The 25,098-nt window shown below is 46.2% G+C and overlaps 1 protein-coding gene across 1 annotated transcript; it reads right to left on the bottom strand.

The window, feature by feature from the left end:
• Window positions 1–1,229: 1,229 nt before the first annotated feature.
• On the bottom strand, window positions 1,230–24,791 carry VILL (villin like). The gene is made up of 19 exons (XM_082479019.1): window positions 24,717–24,791; window positions 23,521–23,595; window positions 21,023–21,219; window positions 18,810–18,918; window positions 18,371–18,481; window positions 16,725–16,924; window positions 16,561–16,639; window positions 15,124–15,222; window positions 12,669–12,822; window positions 11,529–11,629; window positions 10,821–10,958; window positions 10,106–10,264; window positions 9,034–9,213; window positions 8,153–8,298; window positions 7,296–7,440; window positions 6,442–6,630; window positions 3,825–3,893; window positions 2,685–2,942; window positions 1,230–1,367 (listed from the first exon to the last, which is right to left on the bottom strand). The coding sequence occupies exons 1-19, from the start codon at window positions 24,783–24,785 to the stop codon at window positions 1,254–1,256; spliced, it is 2,592 nt and encodes an 863-aa protein (XP_082335145.1). The 5' UTR covers window positions 24,786–24,791; the 3' UTR covers window positions 1,230–1,253.
• Between the last annotated feature and the right edge of the window lie 307 nt (window positions 24,792–25,098).

The raw sequence follows: 25,098 nt of genomic DNA, 5'->3' as shown, positions 1-25,098 counted from the left end.
AAGACCAGGTGTTTGAAAGATCTGTGGCCCTGCAGAGCTTTTCTCTACTGCCGTCCTACCCCACATGCTGATCAAGGACGCTTACAGTGCTGCTGCTGGCTGTTTATTTGGAATCACTGGTCAGGCTGGAAATGGAGTAAAGCTGCAAAACCACATCTTCTGAGTTTTTAAACGTATGTCTTCCTTTAGTTTACAGTTGAAACCCTTAATCACCGAGTGCTCACATCTCCCCCTCCCCTCCCCAATCAGACTGAGCTTGCAGTGTGGAACGCGCGCTCTCAGCCCCATGGACATCACAGGGATGGAACCCTGATAAAACCTTCAGTAGGACACACTCTGCCTCAAGTCATACCCAAAGCCCTTCTGGCTTCCTCAAGTCTCTGGTCTGCAGGCAGGTGGACTCTTATGTTCACCTGCCCCCAGTTGTGCTCAGGGAGGCCGGGTGAGATTGGAGATGCTGCCTGAATGAGAAAAAAATTAGAAAGAGTCTTGTCTGGCAGTCAAAATCAACAGCTGTGTGCAACCCTAAATCTCATCATCCTCTTGAAATAGATCAGCTAATAAATATGTTCCAAATAAGTGGGGGGGTTTCCAAGCCAGGTTCTCATTTCTTTTACCTGCACTGGGCTATGCATGTTACTCTACAACCAATTCTTGCTCTTCTTTGGTGGGAAGCTTTTTTGCAAGGTGAGAAGGGGTTGAACTGGCTGGTCTCACCCCATGGGCTACCCCATCACACATCTGGCTACTCCGTTACCTTTTTCCTGAACTCAAGGCTCCCCCTCTGTCCTCCCAGGGCTTCCTCCTCCTCTCCCCACCCAAAATTTACATAGTAGCTGCAAGTGGCCTTTGTCTGGCCTACTTTTAAACTTCTACAAATGAAGGAAGATCATGACCTTGTGCCTGTGGCAATTTGCAAAAGGGAGAGGAAAGAAGAGGCTGTTGTTGTTGTCGTCATGTTGTGTGACACACACTTGTCTTAATGGCTATCAGCAATAAAGTGTCAAAAAGAGGCAAAAACATCCTGCAAAGCCATTCCTGCAAAAGGTTTTGCCTCCTTGGGTTCAGGGTTTGGAGGGAGAAAGGAGCCATTCTCTGAACAGTGGCTGCTGGAATAACTGTTTTGGAGCTTGGCCTGATTGAGATGTTGGGTTGGGGTCATTGAGCAAATGTCTGTACTTCTTCCCCGCAGCTCCTTGCAGAGAGCGAGGGTTGGTCCCAGAGTCACTGGATGCCGGATGGCCCCTCCGGTCTCAGAAGAGTCCACATTGCTTCTTCTCATTCTGCTGCTTCCATTTGGGCATCTGGTAGAACTCGTCCTTGGACTTCCCAAAGATATCGTGGAAATCAGCATCAGAGAGATAGTACTGTGCAGTGGGAGGAGAGAGAAAGGAGAGGTCAGCTTTGGCTTTTGCAGAAGCTGGGACACCTCCATTGCCTGCATCCCTTCCTTGCTGTGCCAGTGCTGACCCCTGACTCCAGGCCACCAACTCCTGTCCTGCTGCCTGTCCTTGTGGTGGGAAGTGGAATGTCCCAGCAACTGTTCCTCATCCTGCTTCCCAAAGAACCAAGGGAATAAAAGCCCTTCAGCCCAGAGACATGCTCTGGTTTTGAGGGGTTAGCAAGCTCTGGCTGGAATTTGGTCCCCACTAATCATACTGAGGCCAGGACAATTAATGGTGCATTGGAGAAGTTCTGCTGGCCAAAGATTTGGGTGGTTTCTTAAGCAGTGATTCACAGGGAAAGCATCTCCCCTTCACTCCATTCCCCCCCGGACTCGAAAGACAGAAATCTTTGCAGACAGTGGGCTCATCAGTGATACTGAGAAAGACCCTGTGGGCAATGAAGGTTGAGTTTTCCCTGGTAGTTTGGGTAGAAGAAAGCACTCATGTACAACCCAGCTGAAATACAACCGTTAGCACAGGGGCATTTTTGGGGGGCAGAGCTGCTGGCCCGGCTGTGGAGCAGCTCTCTGGCTGCAGGGGTTGCCCTCTCCCAGGACATCTGTTGGGGCAAGACATTGGTCAAACTTGGGTTGTAGATAGTAGAGGGAATCAGCCCGCTGTTCCCAACCCCCCTTGGCTTGCTGGGACTGAGCTGCAGACGTTGCCAAAATCCTTGGGCTGATTAGGAATCTGAGATATGGAGTTCCTCCGTGTCCCTGGATGGGATTTGGTGAAATGCAAGCATTCTGACAAAAAAACCAACCCAAAACCAAACCCCCCAAAAAGAAAAAGATCCCTTCTGGAAGGAGTTTCAAATGAAAACAAACACCCACACCCCAACAAAATGCAAATCCTGTCTTTGGTCTCAGCTGCGTCACCTTGTCTTGCAGGAACCGTACTTTTGGTTCTCTGTCCCTCCAAGGACAGAGGTTGGGTGGCAGAGTAAAACAACTCCACCAGAAGAAAAAAAAAATAAAAATGACTATTTAAAATTCATATTACTGCCATAAAAAAAAAAAACAAACAAACCAAACCAAAAAAACCCCAACACTTCAACTAGGGTAAAACTACCACAACTTCCTCTCACATGAAGCTCTCAGTTTTTGATGAGAGCTATGTGTCCAGCTAGTATCTCCTTGATCCTGAAGCAGGATTTAATAGTCTAAAGGACGAGTGCACTTAGCCAATGACTAAGTTCCAGGCTAAGCTACAAAGGCATCAAACCAGCAATGCTGTCACCTCTTTTTTAGTGGGATCCACGCCTTCTGGAAGTTCATCCACCGTCTTATTCATCAGCACCTCTCGTGAATAAACTCCTTCACCGTTGGGCACCAGGCAAGGGCTGCTGTTGCTGTTGTAGTTGCTGCTGTTGCTGTAGCTGTTGTTGTCACTGTGGTTCAGGTGTGATTTATACTCTGGGGAAGCACTTGCCATACTTGAACCAGTCAAGTTGGTCATGCTGAGGGTTCTCTTGTTCAGGCTGATGTTGTTAAGGTCCTGCCAAATGGAGGAAAACATGTCAAGACAGGAAGCTCTGGCAGAGCAACCTGGGGGTTATCCTAAGATCTTTCTATCTGTTGGGGGTGGGGGGACTGTTTCTGGCACAGACTATCTCCTGGGCTCTTGCTCCAAAGTGGCAAGGAGAAAGTCTAAACTAAAACATTATTCCAGCACCTCCATCAATGTTACACCTTGATGTTAGGCCTGCTAAAAGCAGAGCACCGATGAGAGCCCTTAGAAATAACTGAAGATACTTATAGTAGTCTCATTTTTCTCAAGATAACAGCAGGGAAAGGTGTGGGAGGGAGGACAGAAGGTGAGATTAGATATCTGCCATGTCTACAACGTCTAAATTACCTGTGCACCTCTCCCTGACTTGCCATCTCTCCTGGTTCAAAGCCCCTGCCACTTCCTTCCAGCCTTCCTCCCACCCCTGTCCAGGGCAGAACTGATCCCGTGTGACCATCATGTTTGGGACTGTTGGCACCTTGTTTCCTCTGTGCTTTGTGGGAGCCCTACTGAGCTGTGCCCTTCTTGACCGGGGGCCCCTTGTCCAGGGTCTCAGTAGCCACCGCACTGCAAACTACTCAAACAAAACTTAACTGCACCCTCGTATTGCTGCACACACTTTTGTTTGCATGTGTCGTTTGGAAACACCTGGCCAGTCTTCTGCTCACAGGTGCCTTTGCACAGGGCTGGAAAAGGCCCAGGAGATCTTTGTGTATTTATGGGTTATTAACCACATCTCTGATCCTGGCAGGCTGAGGCCTCCATGTCTGCTCTGATCATTATGTCCTCTCCTTCATGGGAAGAGGCTGGGGCACGCGGTGGTGTTCAAATCCAGGTGTTTCCCACCCATGTGGTCGAGAAGCAACTCACCACTTTGATCTCGGATATAGCTGACACGTCTCCTAAGCTATTCTTCATCTCCTCATAGGACTTCCCATCCTAAAGGTAAAGAGAGTTGTAAGAACCACAGGCTGCCTTTAATTAGCACATTCTCTAATGGGGTCAGGAGATCATACAAATTTTAAGGCCCAGTGGTGCCCATTGAGGTGGCAGCTGGTGCCTCCTGCAATCCCCAGCTCCTGGAATCAGGGGTCTGTGGCAGAATTAGAGCTTTCACTTGAAAACAAAGAAACAAATGGACTTTCCCCTTTGCAGTTGTACAATAACAGGCAAAACCAGGAAATTTAAAGACTTCAGGGAGCAGAAGGCAAAGAAAGAGAAATCATATTTACTGCTGGATTTAAAGCTTTTAAATTTTAAATGAATCTTGCAGAGCATGAGAATTTGGGATAAGATTATATTCCTTTTTTCCCCTTCCCTGAATCATTTAGCTAATGCAACAGATTTTTCAAAGCCTCGATCCCTGACTTCTTATAATTTGGTGCCATGTATTACCAGTTACCTCTTATTTCCTAAAAAAAAAAAAGAATATATTAGGTATATTGGCAAAGCTCATGACTGTGTTTTCCGAAGCAGCCAGGAGATGTCAGTTCTTAACAGAATCATCCAACAAAGTTCCCCAACAAGAACAAACAACATAAACACATGGACTGCAGAGCAAACAGATTTAGACCCAAAACTGAGCAATGAACACACACACGCCAGATGTTTCTGGGATGTCAACAGTTTGGATTGCTTGTCTGTAGTTGCTGAAGCTGCCTGCAGGGGATATTTTTAGAGGCACATATTTTATGAGCTGTATCCTTGTTTTTCAGCAGTACCTCAGAAAAAAACAAGTTTTGACCTTCGTTCTAAGCATCAACATTGTTTTAAGGGTCAGTGCTCTGGGAGTTTCTGTCTCATCTGTCCAAATCCGGCTGTCAAGACAGGCTTTCTACCAGCGCGCCAGTTGCAAAGGAAGACAATGCAAACCCAGCTACAGGCAAAAAAAAATAATATCTCTGTATGAGATTCCCTGCAGCGTGAAGTCCCCTGGGGGACCTTCACCCCATTGCCCCAGCTGGTCCACCTGCAGGCTCCAGCATGGGTCTTCACTCACAGCCCTTCGGGCAACCAGAAGACAAGATAGCTTGTGAACTGGTTGAACAAACACTGGGGTTCATAGAAGGGGCCATCTCACTGTGGAAGGGTCTGTTAAAACACCACCTGGGAGCGGAGTTTTTCCCAGATGGTCATCATTTTTCTTTTTCTTTTTCTTTTTCTTTTTCTTTTTCTTTTTCTTTTTCTTTTTCTTTTTCTTTTTCTTTTTCTTTTTCTTTTTCTTTTTCTTTTTCTTTTTCTTTTTCTTTTTCTTTTTCTTTTTCTTTTTTCTTTTTGTTGGTTTTCCTTTTTCTTTCTCTTTTTCTTTTTCTTTTTCTTTTCCTTTTCCTTTTCCTTTTTCTTTTCCTTTTCCTTTTCCTTTTTCTTTTTCTTTTTCTTTTTCTTTTTCTTTTTCTTTTTCTTTTTCTTTTTCTTTTTCTTTTTCTTTTTCTTTTTCTTTTTATTTTTCCTTTCCCTTTCCTTTTTTTTTTTTTTTCTTTTTCCTTAAATCATGCCCACCAGTGCCATCGGGTGGCAGGAATTTAGGTGCACACCATTGCTTCCACCTGGCTGTTTTTTGCTACGAACTGGTACTCTGGCTCTATTATCCACCAAAGCCCCTCCAGGATTGTCCTTTATTCCTAATACGCTCTGTGCTGCAGCACCGAGCCCCCAGGCTGCCTGGAGCAGCTGGTCCATGGTCTGCATGGAGTTAAGTGCATTGCTCCTTCCTCAATCCAACCATGCTGTGTGCACAAACATGTGTGTCCTGGTGACACGTGGTGAGTCCCCGTGCACTGGCCACGCAAGCAAATCTCTGCTCCACATTATATTCCTGAAATGGTTTGAAGCCTGTGTGTTTGAAAGAGGAGAGAAAGGATTTTTTTCTTTCCCAAGCATCTCCTGGGGCAGGTTTCCAATTCTATATAGGCACGTCCTGGTATTTGTAAATCAGCTTTTGAGAAGGCGGCTTGTATGTAGGGACCAAGGGTGACCTTGCTGAGGAGCTCCTGGGCTCTGATGGGCATTCTGCAAACCTGGAGATGAGACCATCTTTCATTTCACCAGAGTTTGCTCTTAAAGTTGGGTCATAATTTTTTCTCTGTGGCTGTATTTTGAAAACATAACCTTTTTTTCATTTTTTTTTTTAATGATGAGGGGTGCTTCTGTTGCCACTCTGAACTGGATTTTGCTGCTAGAAGCCCCAACCCATTTTTGACTGAAATAACAAACCTGACGTGGAACCTAATCTTTTTTAAAAATAAAAATGTGAATATTGTGAACTAAAGCACATTTACTTATATATGCAAAAGCCTCCATTTCACCAAACAAGCACTTTTTGCTGGCAAAGGAGCAGAAGCTGCTCAGGTAGCACCAGGAAGCCGTGAAGCTCAGGACATGTCATAGTAAGGTTTCGCTCCATGTACCATAGAGGATGTGGCTTGCTGACAAGCTTTAAGCATCACCAGGTGCGCGTGCACATCACAGGGCTTTTCCAGCAACTTACGCTCCATTTGTAGGGGTCCCAAGCGTTGAACCACCCTGTGAAGTTGAGAGGTTCATAGCCCTGCTTCACCAGTATTATCGGAGTTGCCAAGTCTCTCCCTGCCGGATGGGTCTTGAGATACTCCTTAGCTGAGGCAACTGCCTCGTTCCTCTCATATGCGTTGGAGGCTTTGCCAACCCAAAGGAAAATCTGCAAGGAGAGATGGTGTTGAAGATTGGTGAGTAGTTAGGACCTGTGCAGGCATGGCTGTTTATACAGCCCTGCCAGCTGAAGCAGAGATATGACAGGAATTGTTGTTTCCCAACAGTCCCCTGGGATTCTGATCCCAGATTTCCTCCCCAGCCAAGAAGGATTTTGCTTTTGAGATGGGCCCAAAGTATGAATATTTCAGAAAACAGCTCTCACATGTTGCAAGGTAGACAAACTCAGTCCTTGCATGGCCCCAAAAAATCAAATGACCTCAGAAAGCAACCCCCTCGGAGTCAGTTTCCAAGCAAGTCCTCACCATTGGCGCTGGGAAATGAGGGGGAGGGTTTCTGGGTGCCACCTCCTTGTATGAGCTGGCAAAGATTGGAGCAGGTCCAGCTCATCTTGCCTTGAAGCACGGCATGGACCAGGTGCCTCTGTTCCCTCCTTTCTGAAATAGGGATAGCAATACCCCCTCACTCACGTGTTTTGTACCTGGTGAACAGGACATACACCTGCTTGTCTGACCAAGCACTGTGAAGGGTTTGGAGATGGGACAGAAGGCATACTGCTCTTGGTTTCACATTGAACGATGGATTAAAACAAATTAAGCCATAACCAGTTTGAAAATATGTCTGGGCAGAAGAGGAAGGGGACTCAGTGCTGACCTCTTCCCATGTGTCTAGCAGCATGACGTCATCTTCGTCCAAGTCTTCCTGGCAGAATCCCACCACCTCTGTCATGATGAATCGACCCGTCTGGTTGGAGCACTCGAAGAGGCGAGGCTGGTAGTGCGTGACCTGCTCTTGAAACCTTCCTCATGCATGGCAGGGAAAGAAAAAGCAAGAGAGATGGAAACCTTTCCCTCATGGTTTACTGCAGGGCCTTGCTGCAACTTGTCATGACCTTGATGGAAGAGGTGGGAACATGGCAATGGTCATCTGAGGGCCTGAAAGTCAGGCAACGTCAGGTCTCAGGGGATTCTTGGGTCATTTTAAGAATTTTTAAAGGTAATTTTTTCTCTACCTTTAAAGGGCAAAAGCAGAACCCTTCTTTCCTTGTGGAGATGAGCCTGCTGTCAGGTGAAAGCTACATCATATCACTTGGTTTCAAAAAGGAACACATCACCTGTGCAGAGGACTGGAGAAAACCAGGTTGTTCAAAAGCAGGATTAGTTTCATGATGCTTCTGGGGCTGACCATAAAGCTAATAATGGCTGGAAATGGAGCATGTGTTTCATGTAGCCTGTACAAGCTATGGGATGGATTTATTGTGGGGAAAGGAGGATGTAGCACACACTTGTCTGCAGATTTTGCATCTGCAGCTCCTACTTCAGGTGGCCTGAACCAAAAGTTAAGAAAGACACACCTTGTGGTTTCTGACCAAGCTTTTGGTGATATTCTGGCCTAGTGCTCCCTTTGGTGAGGACATGGTATCGAAGCACTTACTCACTTTCCTGCAAAGTTTTGATCCCTTGCTTAATGTTGCCTGGTGAAGGCCAGAGGAGCAAGCAGGTCACTATTACCTCTTTTCACTGGCATAAGGTGCTTTGCCTCCCAAGGCTTCCCAGAATTCTGCTGGCTCTTGTCCCTCCAAAATGGTGTGCTTGTCCCGTTTGGAGACGATGTCAGCCACCATCTTTGCCATCTCTCTCTCGTCTCCGCTGCATCCCTGTGTTCAGGACGTAAGATTGAGGTGGAGTTAGGGGCAGACTGGCAAAACTTATTGGAGGGGGGGGAGGGGAGGAATGGGGGTGGGAATTGGCTTGGCCATGCCCTCCTCTTGAAAGTTTTAGAACTGCTTGAATGCCTTTGAGGGTCTCATCTGAGTTGGTCACTCAGAATCCATTTCTAGTTCTTGAAGGGACATTCATTCAGTGCAGCCAATGACATCTAAGGCACAACTCACAGAATCATCAAATGGTTTGGGTTGGAAGGGACCTTTAAAGATCATCTAGTCCAACCTTGCTGCCATGGGCAGGGATATCTTTCACTAGGTCAGGTTACTCAAAGCCTTGTCCAACCTGACTTTGAACACTTCCAATGATGGGGCATCCACAAATTCAGGCAACCCTTCTGCTTTGGTTTGATCTACCGTCTCATCCTGAAGCAGATCACTAAAAGGACAAATGAATATACTCTAATCCTGGATAATTTCTTACAGTTGGAGAACCTGGGGTGCTTTATTCAGCTGAAAGTCATACGAACCTCTAAAATGATGTGAGGTAAAGCCCCAGGTGGGTTACTTCTATATTGAGAGGGCTGTGTTACTGCTAATCCTCCACAGATAAGGCCTTCTCTTGGGTGCACCTTCCTCCATTGAAATTAATGGTCTACGTGCCCAAGGATACACCTCCACAGCCCAGTGGAGGTAGGAGACTGAAGTCCCACATCAGCAGTTTCTCACCTTCCCACACCACAGGTAGCAGACTTGGCTGGTTGTTAGCAGGAAGACGTCATTGGAGTTGAGTGAGGAGGCCCGGGCCGGCACCTCCGTGGCCTTTGTGTTCATCTCATCTGTGCCCCTCACCTGGAAGAGGCGGATCGCTGGCTCGGGTGTGCTTTTCTGAGCCCGGCTCGTGCCGCCCTGCAAGGAATAGAGGAAAGGATGGTTTTGGGAGGTAAACAGGGCATTCAAACCCAGGGTGCAACTGGTTTGAGGAGGAAGGCTCTTGGAGTCACAACCTTCCACATTGCTGCAATGACAGACCATGGTCTTGTACAAAGCAGGTAAGGAAATCCGAATACCTTCTGGTTCCAGGTGAGAATAAATCCCACATGGCCTAACTTCCACATTTCTCCCTGATTACTCCAAGTCTTGACCAGCTCCCATCAAGATGCTCACGTTCAGTGTGAGCAGATCTTAGTGTCTGCAAAGCATTTGCCATGTAAACTGGGCAAGGCAGCTGGACTCATTTCCAGTTGCGTTTGGCTTAGCTGAACATCTGCCATGGAAACCATATGGTGGGACCAACACTGAGAACTGAGGGCAACCCCCCTTCCCCCAGCCATTTGCAATGTCTCCACCACAGATGGTGGCAGCCAAAGAAGCAAGTGAAGTGGGTTAGTAGTTAACGTGATATAATTCAGGCAGGGACAATTCAAATCACGTAACTTTGTAGGATATTTGGGAGGACCGTCTCTGGATAGTGGTATCTGTAATTCACAGGATGATTGTCTTATTGTAAGTCTGCAAAATATTTTGGGATAGAGTTGGAAAGAACATCACACATTAATGCTGGATCTCAGGGGTGGACAGCTGAGTATGGGTCAGTCCAGGACTGTGTTCACACATATGGTGTTCAGACTACTTGAGAAGTAGTAGAAATGTTCCACCACTTCCATCTGCCAGCCCATGCAGACCTGGAAGGCTCCTTTCCTCAATATCAGCCCTTTTTTCTGGACTATTTCCATTGCAACTGTCAAGCCATCGTTGGTGCTTGCACTTTCCATTGCCCACACGCACAAAACCACGTTACCTCGTAAATGATCAGCTTGCCCTTGAAGATGGCCAGAAAGTGTGTGGGCTCCTTGCCCATTGTCACGCGCACCTGCACGGCCTCATCCCCGTGCTTCTTGTCCAGCTCGATGGCATTGAGGGCACAGGCGGTGATTTCATCCACAGAGGCATGGCGACCCTGGGGAAGGGAGAGACACGACATGCAACGTGATGAGATGAAGGGTATAAAGCTCTGCACAATGTAACATCTTGCCAACCCCAAGCCCTGCATATTGTGAGATCAGAATTAAAACTGCCAGATGTTTAAAATTCACTTGCATTCTGGTTTTGGAGACTTTAACATCCCATTTTCAAAGCTTTTCTCTGCATTCAGGGGAGGTAAATATACTTTAAAAAGGAAAGCAGAGATATTCATATGCTCAAACGACTCCAGGAGCTGAGGCCTTAAGGGAAGATCTGGAAGACTGAAAAGTTTGACCTCAGCGCTGTAAGCCCCATCATCCTTCACCATTTCTGTCTGAAATTTCTGGCTCTTGGTCTGATGCCAGATTGGGCTCAGAGAGTCCATGCTGCCTACAAAGCACAGCTTGGGATATTTGCAATGGACAACTGATGAGCAAAGGGCATGTGAGTTCTTCTGGATGCTTGAGTTGGGATTTTTGCATGTAATTGCTTCCTTCAGTTTCAGGCTTCCAGCAGACACAGCACAGGCCTTTCTGCTTGCTTTGTCCTACCTGCCACATGTAGAGGACGTAGTGAGGCCTGCCTGATCTCAGGTAGGTGTACAGGACCAGGTAGCAGTCACCCCCATAGAACTGCCCATATGTCTTGGGATTCACTGGCTGCATTTTCAAGTCCTCAATCCTCCACACCTAGTGAAAGAAACGTTTTGGTGAGCAGCGGTGGAGTCAATGTGAAGACAGAGCACAGCCCCTTTTGCCAGCAGACCACTGAAGTTCAGGTCTTCAGTTGGAAAGAGAACCCCTCCTCTCTCCTCTGGATGCCAGCCTACGTTCTTCCACCAGCCTCCTGGTCCGTCTCAGTCCCACAGCCCCTCTCTCAATCAGCTTCATCTTCCATGGGAGGCCACAAGAATGGGAGAGGGGCCTCTGCTCTGCACAGGTTTGGTTGATAGGGACCTAACTGGGAGATAGTGTGAGAAGGGAGTTGACTATATCAGCCTCATGCCCCACACATATGGCAGGAGAGGAGTCAGCTTGGTGACTGCTTTGCTCCACTGGTCATGGGTTGGAGGAGAAATGCTACTGCCATGTTAATTAAGAGTTTGCAAGCAGTTTGCTCTGGCTGCAGCTATCCTTCCTTGGGGAGGGCAGGTGGGCACACCTTCACAGCTCCATACAGCTGCTGTGTAAAAAAAAGGCAGAGAAGTTTGGAAACACACTGATTATTGCACTCTCTGTCAGCAAAAGGAGCTCTCTCACCTCAATCTCCCCGGAGGCATCATCTACCATCCTCTGCTCAGCAGCTAGCTCTGGCCTGGCGTGGAGCTGAGTGGTGTCAAACTTCACCTGCTCCACCTTGGCTGCATGCACCAACAGAATAAAAACAAGAACGCAGTGAATGCACAATAACAAACAAAGCGTCCGCATCACCTTCACGCACTAACACAATCTTTATACACAATCTTTATAACCTGGTCCACGGTTGCATGAAGGCAGTCTTGCCACCAGTAAGCCAGTGTTGATTTTGGAATATGCAAGACCTCATACACCCCAGTGCTGATTTGTTACAGGCTGGCAATGGGCCATATAGTGCATTCCAGTGATGACTGGCTGGCAAAAATATTAGTTGTCTGCTGACTGAAAAGTCATAGTTGGTATCCAAACCCATACTTATTTCCCTCCTTTTAAAATGCTGCTTTCAGAAATGACATGGCTACATTTCTCCAGCTCATGGTAAAGACAGTGCGTTTATGGACAGCATGGAGAGGGACAGAGGTGGAGAGAAAGAGAGAACTTGCAACGGAAAGAGATTTGCGGCCCTGAAGCTGTTATTGTTGGAGACATTCAGCATTTCTGTCACCATCCCCTCATTCACCACCAAGCTCTGTCTCTTCAGGATTGTTTACTCTTTGGGATTAATGCATTGCAATATTCACTTCAGCAGCGTGATAAATCGAGGCACCGTTTACACCGGTGTAAATACAGAATAATTCCATTGACGTCAGGAGGATCTTGGGTGGATGCCAGTGTAAATGAAAGAAGAATGGTGTTCAACACTTCCTTATCAGGTCCATCATTAGCCTTTTATGAAGAAAATTAGGAAGTTCTGCGAGTGTCAATTTTTGCATACAATTTTTCAGATGAGAGTGATCTTCTGCCGATATTTAAATTTGGAATAAGTGGCAGTTCGGTTTGTATAAGAAGCCTCAGCAGTTCTGAACATAGTTCAGTTCCTGAATCCTTTGCATCTACTGAAGAAGGTGAAAAATACAAGGCTTGAGAAGAATGTGCACTAGATATTCAAGATGCTGAAGGCAGGAGACAGTTAATGTGAATGATGTTCCCTCAGCTGTTGCTAATCACAGGTAGGAAAGGCAAATCCCGGAGAAACATGCTCACCAATTTTGCCAGTAGTGTAGACTTTGCCCAACCCTTGCGTTTCATCCTTTTCTGTCCACTTCTGGAAGAGCTGTTTAAACATGGCTGACTCTGCTCCATCATTGATCACTTCAATGTTGGTGGATGAAGGATAGCCTTTGGCTTGGATAAAACCCTAGTGGGGTTGAAAAAGGACATTAGTGGGGACACACCAAACTTTTCACAGATATGAGAAGGGAGATGTGGACCTGAGCCAGCCCAAAGAGTGAAGGTCCCCCACTGGACACAGTGACATGACCAAGGGCAGGATTTACCCCCAGACTTGCATTCAGCCTTATAAACAGAGGTGTCTACAAGCTCTCACTGTAGCGTCTATGTTTATTTCTGGGTTTAGGAGACTGAACCCTGCTCCTAGAAGCTGGTCACCTAGATCACATCCTGAACTTAATCTCTACATGGTGCTTGAGTCTTGAAGAAAATCTCACTCAAAGAGTCTAATGAAAAGCCTCCTCCTCTATCTCATACAGCTCCATAGATGGCTCCTCGTCATGTATCAAGGAGTGGAGGAGAGGGAGCAGTGATGAGGTTTGCCCACCACCCAAGAATCTAATGCAGTTCTTTGCTCCTCTCCAAACTTTCTGTCCCTCTCCAAAACAGGGAGACTGTCCTCCCTGTAGCATGCTGGAGAGCGTGTACGCCAGGGTAGCAAAGGGGTGGAGGCAGCTAAGTACCCCAGAGAATAATGTGTGTTCTAAAGGGACTAAACTCTCACAAACATCTATTTTTTCTTTTTTTTTTTTCTCCTAAAAACAAATTATTTCTTTGCAGTAGAGCCACTATGGAATTAAAAGACTACTTCAACAGATGTGCCTGATACACTATGAGAGGGAAGAAAATTATCTGTGTTCTGCCACAACGCCAAAGATATTGCTTGGTTTTTGGGAACTGCTCTGTGTTTATCTCAGCAGGGTCCAGGATGACCTGGAGGTACAGTGCTGACAGCCGTGGTTCAGGCGAAGAGCCTGATTGTGGGCTTCTGAGCATTCATCTTCTGCTGTAAATGCTGCAGCCACACACTCTCCCCAGGGAAAAGCAGAGCAGATGGTCTTCCCATCCCTCCCACCTGCCACACTGAAAGAAAGAGATATCTTTTGTTCGACATGTGTAGCTCAGGGCCAGAATTTGCAGAGCTGACTGCCTCCTAAAAAGCATTTGAGTTAAGCTTTTGAAAAGAGCATTGAGGACTTGGAGACAAGTTTTAAGGCAAAGTTTGCCTAATCTTTTCTTCTCCGAGACAATAGCTGCAAACAATAGCTGCAATTGGTATTGAAGCTGGGTGTCTCCTGGTAAGACCTTATTGAAGTTGGGGCCACGCAAGTTCAGTATCTCCTAGTCAGATCTCACTGAAGATGAGGCCATTTATGGTCTTCACATAAGTGAATAGATGAATTAAAAGCTAAGTTCCCTTGATGCCTTCACTTCAACTTGCCAACTTGTAAAAAACCTGCCAAATGCCTTACTTGAACAGGCTCTCTTGAGTCTAATTTTTTCTGAAAGGAAGCCTTGAGGCACGCTCTGCCAGAAAATAACTGCATGACAGCTCATCTGGAGGTACCAGGGCACTATGCTGGTGTGGTCTACCTTAACACGAGCCCTGGTCTTGCCTCAGGTTGGCCATCTGAATTAATAGGAGTTAATAACAGATCTCTCTCTACCAATGGAAGAGCCCTGTGTCACCTTCAAATTCACATGTAGAATCTGGGCCCAGAGCCATCAGCATAGTGAAAGACTTGCTGCCTGTAATGGACTTGGGGTTGAGGCCTGTAGCACCTACACAGAAGGTCTGGCTTTTCCAGAGAGCCCCAGTAATCGAGTTCCCCACTGACCTGCCCAAGGTATTACACTTGGTTTGGAATACAGGAGGTGCCTGTCGGGGTCAGAGCAGTGGTCCTCGCTGCCTGGGACAGTGGCATTAAGAGATGTTGTTTAGCGAGCACATGTGAGCCTGGTGGCTGTCTGCAGTGTGATCCCTTCACTCGCTCCAGCATCCTCAATATTGGGTCATGGATGTTAGAGATGATATAAAAGCTCCTTTAATATCTGTTTATGGACCTGGTGGCCATGAATTTGTCTAATCCCATCTTGACCCTGCTGGTACTCTCTGCCTCCACCATCTCTTCAATCAAAAAACTCCAGAAGTCCACCACTTACTGTGTAACAAAGGATTTTCTTTTATACTTACTTTACTTTAACAAATTTCTTCCTAGTTTTAGTGGCAGGTCTTAGTTCTAGCGCAATTTGGTGACTAACAATTTTGTGTTTACGTCATCATGCCTCCCTTAGACGTTTAACTTCTCTCTCTGTTATTACACAGGCCAGCTTCTCAAGACCTATGCTTAATTGTAATTAGTGGTCAGATCGAGATCAGCACTTAGTTAACCTCCCATGACATTGTTTGCACTGTATTACAACTCACCACAGCTCGAGTGAAGGCTGCTTTTTTCTCTTCCACGCTGGAGGCTTTTCCTCTCCAGACGTAAATCTTAAAACCACCTTGGTCTAAAATGTAGCAGTCCTGAGATGGAACAGAAAAAACAGACATAAAAAGCTCCACCCCAGCCAAAGTCCTTATTTGTAGCCTACTCAGGTTGGATCCTTGTTGAAGATTTGGATTAGATGTAGATCTAGCTCATTTCCTTGCCTTGCAGAGCTCTAACCCTGCTGCAACCATTAGAAGAAGCAACAGAGGATGGGTTTACTGTGGTTCATAAATAGACTACAACTACCATCAACCCTACAGTGTAGGGGTTCATGGGTATGCTGACTTTGTGAGCACACCTGACCCAGGCAGCTGCCCTTTAACTGTAATGAGTTAAAATATGTATTTTTCCTAGGCACTGCTCAAAATTGGCCATTACCATTTCATGAGAGATGTTCCCAAACCAACAGAAAAAAAAGCTCTGAAAGGCTCAAGGAGAAATGTACTCTGAAATATCACCCTCAGCCCGCTGGGCTACAGCACTGCTGAAGGTGGGGTTCATTTATGCCAAATCTGCTACTAAACGAGCAGGAAAAGTCACAGTTAGACATCTTCCGTATGACTATTTTGTGTCCCCGATCTGGAGCTAAAAGCGTTGCATCGTTGTGAACGCGGTAGGGAACCCAAAGGGGATGAGGTGGCTGCCAGGCAGCCTGTCTCCACCGCAGAGAGCTGATGCTCCGAACTGACAACCCACTGGGTGACCAAAGGCTTCTCGTTTTTCAAACTGAACTATGACAAGAAAAGCAAAGGCTGCATACGCCTGTAAAAGGAGACTGAGCTTTAACAAGGCTGACACCAGGGTGGATAAGGGAGGTGGAGCCTCACAGCACAACGCTGGTTTGCACTGCAGAGAATTGAGGACGAGCAATTCTCTGCCAATATTAGGAAAACCTCTGTTTTTTGAAAGCCTTTGGACAGAGGGTTTGTAAGGAACATTCTTCTATATAGCCACTTGCTACAGCAGGAAAAATCTTCGTGATTTTGTGAGCAGAGTATTTATTTACTCTCAGTTCTGCAGATGGAGGGCTATCCCTGAACATCAGGTATTAAGAAGCTTTATTTCCATCCGGAATTTATTCCTGGCCCGCAGCTCTCCTTGGCTCTGATTGCCAAGCTAATGCCATCCTTGGTTGAGAGGGTCGATTTGCCATCTCTCGTTAGAGCAGCTTCAACACACCACCTACCTCTGGCCACTCAGGCTGTAGCAGGGCCAAGTTGCCCTGTTTTCAGAGGACACCTGATAAACCTGAGGGATGGAAGGGCTGATAACTTTCAGGAAATGGGGTATCCCATTGAAACAGGTGCTCAGCTGAACGTAAATCATGCCACAGCATTCTTTTTTCGCTGTAAGGGCTGAGGGCTTTCGCTCACCTCGTGCTGGAGCAGATCCTGTGTCAGGGGCCGGGTGGCTATCTCCTGTACCACCAGGTCATTGTCCTTCTCGTAGACACTGAAAGACAGTCACCGAGCAGAGTCAGGGGATACAGTGCCCGCTGTGAGAAAGGATGGGGTTTGGTGCCCATCCCAAGACTTACTGGTAGAGTCGGACATTTGCTTTCTGCAGCTCATCTGCTTTCGTATCTGGGATGGCGTCTCGGAGCTCCCCGCGCCTCTCACCCAGCACCATCTTCATGATCTGCATGAGGTCTGGGGAGTCTTTCTCGTTGTCAATGATGCCGATCTGAGCACGGCCACCTCTTTCGCTGTCCCTGATGCTGCGAGCCAGCGCGAGACCCTGCACAAGGATCACTGGGGGGTAAGTCCTGATCCAGACAACAAATTCAGCAAGCCTCAAACCTAGAGCAATGACTGAACACCAATAGTCCAAACCAGATGACCACAACTCTCTGAAGCTTCTAGTGTCCTCCAAATTTAGCTATTGAAAAAGGTGATGTGTCTATAATGCCTGCGTATTAACTAACTCTCAGAAAAATATTGCTTATTACAGTAGCTCCTGGTGCTTGCTCCTGCAGGGCACAGGTGCATGGTAGCCACAACAGGCGTTGCCTATGTGTGACTGTACACGAGCAGGTCCAACGATCTTCTGAGATGGTCTGGGAGAGAGATGCTCACATGCTGAGGACAATGAGGCTGGATGCTGCAGAGCTGCAGGACCCTGGGCGCCCCATGGTGACATTTTACATTTAAATGTTTCAAGTATTCAAAAACAGGGGATGTTTTCTGTGAAAAAAAGCAGCATGAAATGCCAAGCAACTAATTAGGCTAAAATCTCAATTTTCCATTGATTTTTTTTTTCCATGACTCGCACTGCAACAGCTTTGAAAGGGGCCCCTCTTTGTTAGACCAATGACCTGCTCGATTGCCAGGCCTGAGATGAACCATGGCCTGTTCCTCACAGCAGCCTTCCCTCTACCTGCTCCCCCTCCTCTGTGTCTTAAGGGTTTCTTTGTCTTTTCTCCACCCTCTGTTGGATTTTCTCGTAGCCATTGTGTCCTGGAAAACCGCCTTCCCTGTCAAGCTTCCCCCTGTCCCAGATCATCAGGTGCCACCATGTGATGATCAGACCCACCTGCCTTTTAATGTGTATAATAACTGGCTATGAGGTTGGCCATCAGCTTTGCTGATGGCACACTGATATCTCTTGCTTTATTATATCTCTGTATCTCGGCTCCTCTATCAGTAAAATAAGGATAATGATCCCTTTGCAAAGTGCCTTAAGAGCTATGGATCTGACCTAGCAACACCTGGGTTACATATTCCTGCTTGTCTCATACTGACCAAGCTGGAATTCCCTGTGATGCTGTAAAAAAAAATTAAAATTCATCTACTCATGGGGTAGCTACTGCAGCTGAAACTACTGGTGCTGCTGCTGACTTTTTAGTCCCACATCATGTAAACTACAGGACACAGAGGCATGGAGATAGACCTCCCCAGAGGGAGCTAGATGCCTTTCTGGAGCTGGAGCTAGTGATGTGCCCACAGCTGCCCGTGAAACCCAAGCTGAGGCCAGGTCTGAACTGGTGTAAAGCACTGCCCCGGGCCTCTGATATCAGCAGATGGGAAAGCAGATGATTTACCACGATTTTCTCTGTTCATCAGCGTGTTGCTGGTTTTACTGAGATTTTCACTGTGCAAGCATTGAGCACTGTATCTCTATTTTTCCCCCTCCAGGCATCAAAAAATACCATTAGTAAACCGAGGGTTTTTTTCCTGTACTCACCCTGGATTTCTCAGCAATGCTGCAGCTGGGTCCATTCCACTGAATCAGCACTTTCCCAAGGTCCAGCAAGAAAACATCACCCTTATTGAAACTGTCCCAGGAAAGCGCTACCTGTCATGAGGAAATGAAAGCATTCAGCAGATGGCGAGGGTGGGGGACACAACCAGAGTTGCAGGAGACAAGTCACAGCCATTGCAAACTTCCCCCTGGGGATGTAAGAACTGGTCTGCAATGATATGTTCATTTTTTTGATACTCAGCTACTCACTGATATCTCTCATGATAACATCAACCCCCTCAGTGAGGTCTTGAAAATGATGCTGTAGTAGGGGTCCTTGAGCAGAGATGAGCTATCTCTCAGGCAAACCCGGTCCAAAATGGGTGTAGGAGGAGAAGCGAAGGAGAAATGGTGCATAAGGAGAGAAGGCTCTTCTTCTTACCTCTGTGGCTGACACGTGCTTCTTCCCCTTGACATGAAGAAGACGCTTGATGTTGTACATATTGGTCTCCACGTGCTTAAATCCTGAAGCCACTCCTCCCTTCTTGTAGCTGTTGTGTAGCAGGGAATAAAGAGTCAGAGCTAGTTAGAAAATGTCTTCCCCTCTATCCTCTGAGAACATCTCAAGCTTTTGGTGACAGTTAAAAAATCTAGAGCCAATAAAATCTCAAAGTCCTAAAAATGGACTGTCAAATGCTGTGTTGCCTCACTCTACTGTTCATGGTCCTTTGTCAAACCATGCGTTACTCCTCATGGTGTCCATCCGCCTGCTATGGGTGTTGTGTTGCTGTTCTGCATGTTTGGAGAAGATGTGTAGATCAACAGGCAGGTCAGGGATGGCAATGGAAACATAACATAACCAAACTGAAAAACCCATTAACCATGGCAGTGGCATCTCAGAATTAAAATATGCCATAAGTATTCAATTAAAAAATGAAACTTATTTTGCGGAAAACAGGCTTTTTGCTAAAATTTGGTTTTGTTCCAAATAGTTATTCTATTAAAAGTAGCTTAGATAGATAGGAAATTTTTGCCATGAGAATAAAACACTATTGTAAACAGGTACAAAACACTGTCTTTCTCTCAGATTTAACCTACTGTTTTTGTTGTCCTTCCATCCTTGAACACACACTTCGCAATGGCTGCTGTTAGCGCTGTATTGCCTCACTGCATGATGCCACCCTCTCCTTTCCATGCAACTTTACAAGGAAGACACAATCCCATAGTCCCCAAACGAATTCCCAGAGCCTTTTTAGTGGTGTGTGAACAAGTCTAACCCGCTTCCACATATCCTAGGCCGTATTAGAAAACAGATCCAATGTTCATTCTTCAGGCCTTACAGTAATAATTGACGCAATGTAATTGCCATTTGCGGGAAAGAGAGATAATTGCAGAAATTTTTATTTATTGCCATGTGGGTAATATATGTATTTTATCATAGCTTGGAAGAGATTGGCAAATGTGGTCAGGCGTGTGAGTGATTCACAGTACTTCAGACTTGTCTGGCCCAGTTGAACATATCCAAGAAGGATGCTGTGGTGATTAGTCCATCTGCCAAGGTGTGGAAAGAGCCTGCTTTAATTTCTCTTTCTGCCTCAGAATTCCTGTTTGACGTTAGGCATGTGGTTTAGACCAAGACTGAGGGTGACAGAGCACTGGAACAGGCTGCCCAGGGAGGTTGTGGAGTCTCCTTCTCTGGAGACATTCAAAACTCGCCTGGACGCCTTCCTGTGCAACCTCATCTAGGTGTTCCTGCTCCGACAGGGGGATTGGACTAGATGATCTTTTGAGGTCCCTTCCAATCCCTAGCATACTGTGATACTGTGAAGACGATATCTAACTCATACTGATTTCACAGGCAGATAGGTTTCCAAACAGACTTCTAAACCTGCACACTTTCAGAGGTCTGAATTTTAGTCCTTTATTGCCCTTTACTCATCTGTAAGATGAGGATAAAAGCACTTTTTTGTCTCACAAAAGTCCCAAGGAAAATCATGAGAGGTTGTAGATATACACGATAGAGAGGTATCAAAAAACAGACTGGGAGAGAGGGTATTAACCAAGGATGGGGTTTCATTTCAGTTTTCTTCAGCTGTTTAAAAGCAAGGCGCTTAGGCTGTTTATTGCCAGTGAAGGTCCTCCTGGAGGACAGCTATTGGAGTCACCTTCAAAGGACTCAAAAGAGAGCCACGACTGCAGGGTTAGATTCAACCCAATTTTAGATGGCTTAAGTTCATGGTCAGAATTTGCTTCCCCTTCAGGAATATTACTCCCAGTGTGAGCCAAATCAGCACTTCTTTTCAAGGTGGATATTAGTCTGAAGTGCCCTGAATGGACATACGAATCTAAAGTGTGTACAGGAGAAGAAGGAAGACCCTATAGTGAACAAGAGGAATGTTAAGGTGGATTTATAGCAAATATCTGGGAAAACGACCAGTAGAACAGAATGACATGGTTCCAGTCCCAATGCTTACAACAAATTTTTTCAAAATGGGAAATTTTTCTTCTGAATTTTGACCAACTTCAGTGCTGATCTTTTTTTTTTTTTTTTTTTTTTTCAGATATTTGAAAAGTAGATGGCTCTCAGACAAGAGAAGCAGAGGGACCCCCAGGGACCATGACCTACCTTGTTGCAAGGTATTTTACGCTACTCACATAATGCCATTGCGGAAATAACTTTGGAAGGTCTCAGACTCGTGTCCCTGCACTTCCCGGTGCTGCACGGGGTTGCCCCTGAGCGCATTGTCCATCTGGGTGACATACAGGGCCGCGGCGCCTTGCTCATCCTGAGATGAATCCTTGCCAATCCAGTAGTGCAAATCCACAGCGGAGCCGCGAGAGGTTCTTTTGATCTGTAAGAAGTGGGAAAGACAAGTCAGGATGAAGGCAAAGCCCATATGTGTGTTTCAAAGAATATCGCTGGCCAGGGAGACTTGGCCAAACCAAGTGACTACGGAGCCCTTTCCTCGAGCCTTTCCCAACTCTGCCGTTCTCCTGGGCGAGGGGAGACAAGACGGAGCCTTAGGATACTCCTTGGGAGCTCAGCCTGGAGCCAGGGACCTGATTTGGAAGACCATTTATGAGACTTACGTACATATTACACTGAAAGATGTTTGTGTCTTATGTGCTTTTATAACTGTTTTTATCAAGGAAAACTGAACACCAGTGCAATTACAAAAATTAATGCGCTCAACCTGTCCTACCTTTGTAGAGTTTGGTATTAAAACTTAAAGGAGACTCTTCTTATAGATCTCCTTTTAAAATGTAACGTACACTGATATTTATTTGCCTGGCGATACTATCCTTTCTTTCCCGTTCTTTTTCTCATATCACACTACATAGTAGCACAAACTGCCTCTGAATTCCTGCTGACTTGCGAAACGGGCTTAGCTCCAAATGAAGCTGAGCCTGTGCGAGTGTGCTGCGATTCGCCTTATTACAGAAAAACCCAATAGCCCAGAAAAAAGAGGTGGGTGATCTGAGAACAGGTGCGCTTATCGTTATGTGAGTTGTGCCAGTTATTTTTCAGCACCTACTGTGTTAAACCCTGTCATGGACACCTGGGAAAGGTAATAAAAGCTCATTTTATAAACTAGATTTGACACTAAGTTCTGTTTATTTGCTTTGTGCAGTGGTACCACAGCGAAACACACTAGAACAACTTGAGTAAAACCCAGCTCAGTTCCTCCAGGCACAGCTAATTAATTTGTTGCAAAATCACTCAATTTAATACACTGTTACTGAAGATGATCAAAGTCCCATTGTTATGTGGACTATCTTTGTTTGGAGAGCCTCCAGTCAAGATGCAGAATGCAAAGATTGGTACTTTTACGCTCCCATCTGCGGGGGGGGGGGGGGGGGGGGGGAGGAGAGCAGTGGGTTGATTAAAGGCTTTTCTACCTGGGGCAGCTACTGCAACATAAGCTGAGCCTGTGAGCATCAAATTCTATAGTGGTATCTATAGTCAGCTTCTTGCGAGGACACTCATATTGTCCTCTAAGCCTGTCTTTGGGTGGCTGCTACCGAATTGATTCACCAAATGCATTCAAAAAGTCGCTTAAAGGCATATGCATGGGGAATGAGAGCAGGAGACTCATTCTGTGTCTCTATCCCAGGCTGCTTTCCCAGCTCCACATATAGAGGACGTGCATTTGTTCATTGTGGGATAATGGAGGCTTTGCTGTCTCTTGACTGACAGAGATGTTTGCAGGAGGGACACTCAGCCCCAGGAAGTGGGAAATGCTTCTGGTTTCCACCATACGGATGTTGTTTGATGCAATGGGGCATGGATTGCTCTGTGCAGATGAAGAGATTTGGAAGGAAGTCTGGGACGTGAGCCCAATTATCCTCCCACAGAGCTTTGGGAACACAAGGCACTTTGTACAGCCCTTATAGAATCATAGAATCATGGAATGGTTTAGGTTGGAAGGGACCTTGAAGATCATTGAGTTCCAGCCCCCCTTCCATGGGCAGGGACACCTCCCACTAGACCAGGTAGTTCAAAGCCCCATCCAACCTGGCCTTGAATACCTCCAGGGATGGAGCTTCCACAACTTCTCTGGGCATATAGTAAAGTTGTTTCTCATAAGTTCCTCATGCTTCTAGCTAGCCTGGGTTCAGCTGGTTTCAAGTAGGCCTAGACCAAATTCCATGGAGGTCTAGACAGATGAAGTGTTTAATAAGGACATAAGAAGGGCTGCAGAGCCTCTCTGCTGCTTGTGTGACACCAAATAGGTGGCACCCCTCCTTAACCCACGTCACCTGCTGAAAACAAGACCCTCCAGTCAGCCACCTCTCACACCCCCAAAAGTTTCCTGTAAGTTATGCAAATGCAGACCTTGATTTAGTTTGCCAGGAATGTACTGTCCTTTTCGCCACGTCTGGACATGACTCAGTTGATTGCAAGATAAATAATTTTAATGAATGACTAAGTTAATGGTTCCTCTGGACTTCTAATTTACTAAACTCAGTCTTATTGCAACAGCCACATTAAATTCAGGTGTGTGATTACATGGCGAACACGCACGCGCAATCACTTTTACCCACAGTGCTGCTCTCACCAGTGAGGATACCCAGCATCCCAGCCAGAGCTAAACAAAAAGGGTTGAACCACTTGCCTACCCAAGAGACCAATGTCTGCCAGACTTACTTACGTGCAGAACTATGTAACAGTCCCCTTCAAAAAACGTCCCATAAGCCTTTTCAGGTACGGGAACCATCTTCATATTCTGGAAGGGAATGAGTGTTTGAGTCATTGCTAGAACTTCAGAGCCAGAAGTTGATGTGTGTGAAACAGCACAGCTGGGGTGCATGAAACACTGAGACAAGCAGGGTTTGGAGAAGGAAGAACCAGGGCTGTGCTTGTGAGCTAGGAAAAGCCACTTCTGAGGGAAATCCCAAAAGTACTAAGGGGTGAGACGGAGCAAATGATAATGCTGCTTGGACAGATTGACAAGTAATTTTTAGTCTCCTTGCCCTTCTGCAATCCTATAGGTCTTGAGCAAGAAGACCTGGAGGTCAGGCTGAAGTGCTCCAGAGCTTGCTTTTGTAGGGAATTTCCCAAGGAAGTGAGCACATCTCATCCTAGGTTTAGTTCTGGGGCATGGTTTTTACTCAGTACTTATAAGTTCAAGGATAACTTTCAGAGCTTTGTTAGGATAACCACTTTGCCAGGGATTCATAGCAACTAGCAGTGCTGAGAACAGACAAACATGAGAAAACTGATGCGATCCTCACCCATCCAGACCCTCCAGACCCTGATTGCATGTTTCATCTGGTACAAGTGCACCAGCCATGCCTGCCCAGCATAGGTCCCTGGATGTGCCACCCACTAGTACACACACAGTTCCGTGGTTACCTGGAATTAGAGACATACATTCTTCTGGTGGCCAGACTTGTTTCCCAGCATAACACTTGACCCTTATGAACCAACACGTCTCTAATTACAGATTCTCTGGAAAGAAGCTTAGTGCAGTGCTTTGTACAGAAATGGAAAGGAAAAGATCCTGTGGTATTTGGAACATAGCTGGGACTTGTAGAAGGCCACCAGCACTTGGAGACATTTGTTGAAGCCCCTTCTCACTGCTCCCCTAAGTGGACTCTGCACTTCAGTCTATGCCCCATCTCATTGCAGGGGAATGTTCTTGGTGAACTGGGCCAGAAAAAAGGCAGAATTGAGCACAGCCTCAATTGTTGCATAGGAAGACATTGGGTCTCTCTTTCCCACTGTATCTTATCTGTAAGACCCTCTTTTCCCACCCAGATTACCTCAAAAGTATCTCTTTCTTGAAACATACACACATACGCACAAATGTAGAGGACATATCGCCATCATTGCCTCTTGTCATACCTCTATGCCCCATATCTGCAGTCCCAGCTTTCTCTCGATAGTTGGGAGATTTGTGTCACTGTCTGTCATCCTGCAGTCTGAGCTAGAATGGAAAGGAAGAAGAAAAACAAAATAACCATATAATTGGATACAACAGTAAGTGTTCTAGTCAGCTGGGTTCCTCTCACCATCAGTGGAGGTTTAATACACATAATCCATGCCTTGAAGTGTCTCTATCTCTCTGCTGACTATGAAGAGAGCACAGCTGTAGTTATCACCAGCTAGGTGTGAGGAACCCCCATTCCCAGGCTAGCCATGCTCATGGTGGGCCAAGCAAAGTGTGGGATAACAGCCCAGCAAAGACTGGATAGGATACCATTGTTCTGGTGTGGGATTATTTTTC

The sequence above is a fragment of the Vanellus vanellus genome (genome assembly GCF_965231255.1).
Source record: "Vanellus vanellus genome assembly, chromosome: 2".
Taxonomy (NCBI): Eukaryota; Metazoa; Chordata; class Aves; order Charadriiformes; family Charadriidae; genus Vanellus; species Vanellus vanellus.
The sequence above is the reverse complement of the archived record's forward strand: the minus strand, read 5'-3'. Positions and strand labels throughout refer to the sequence as shown.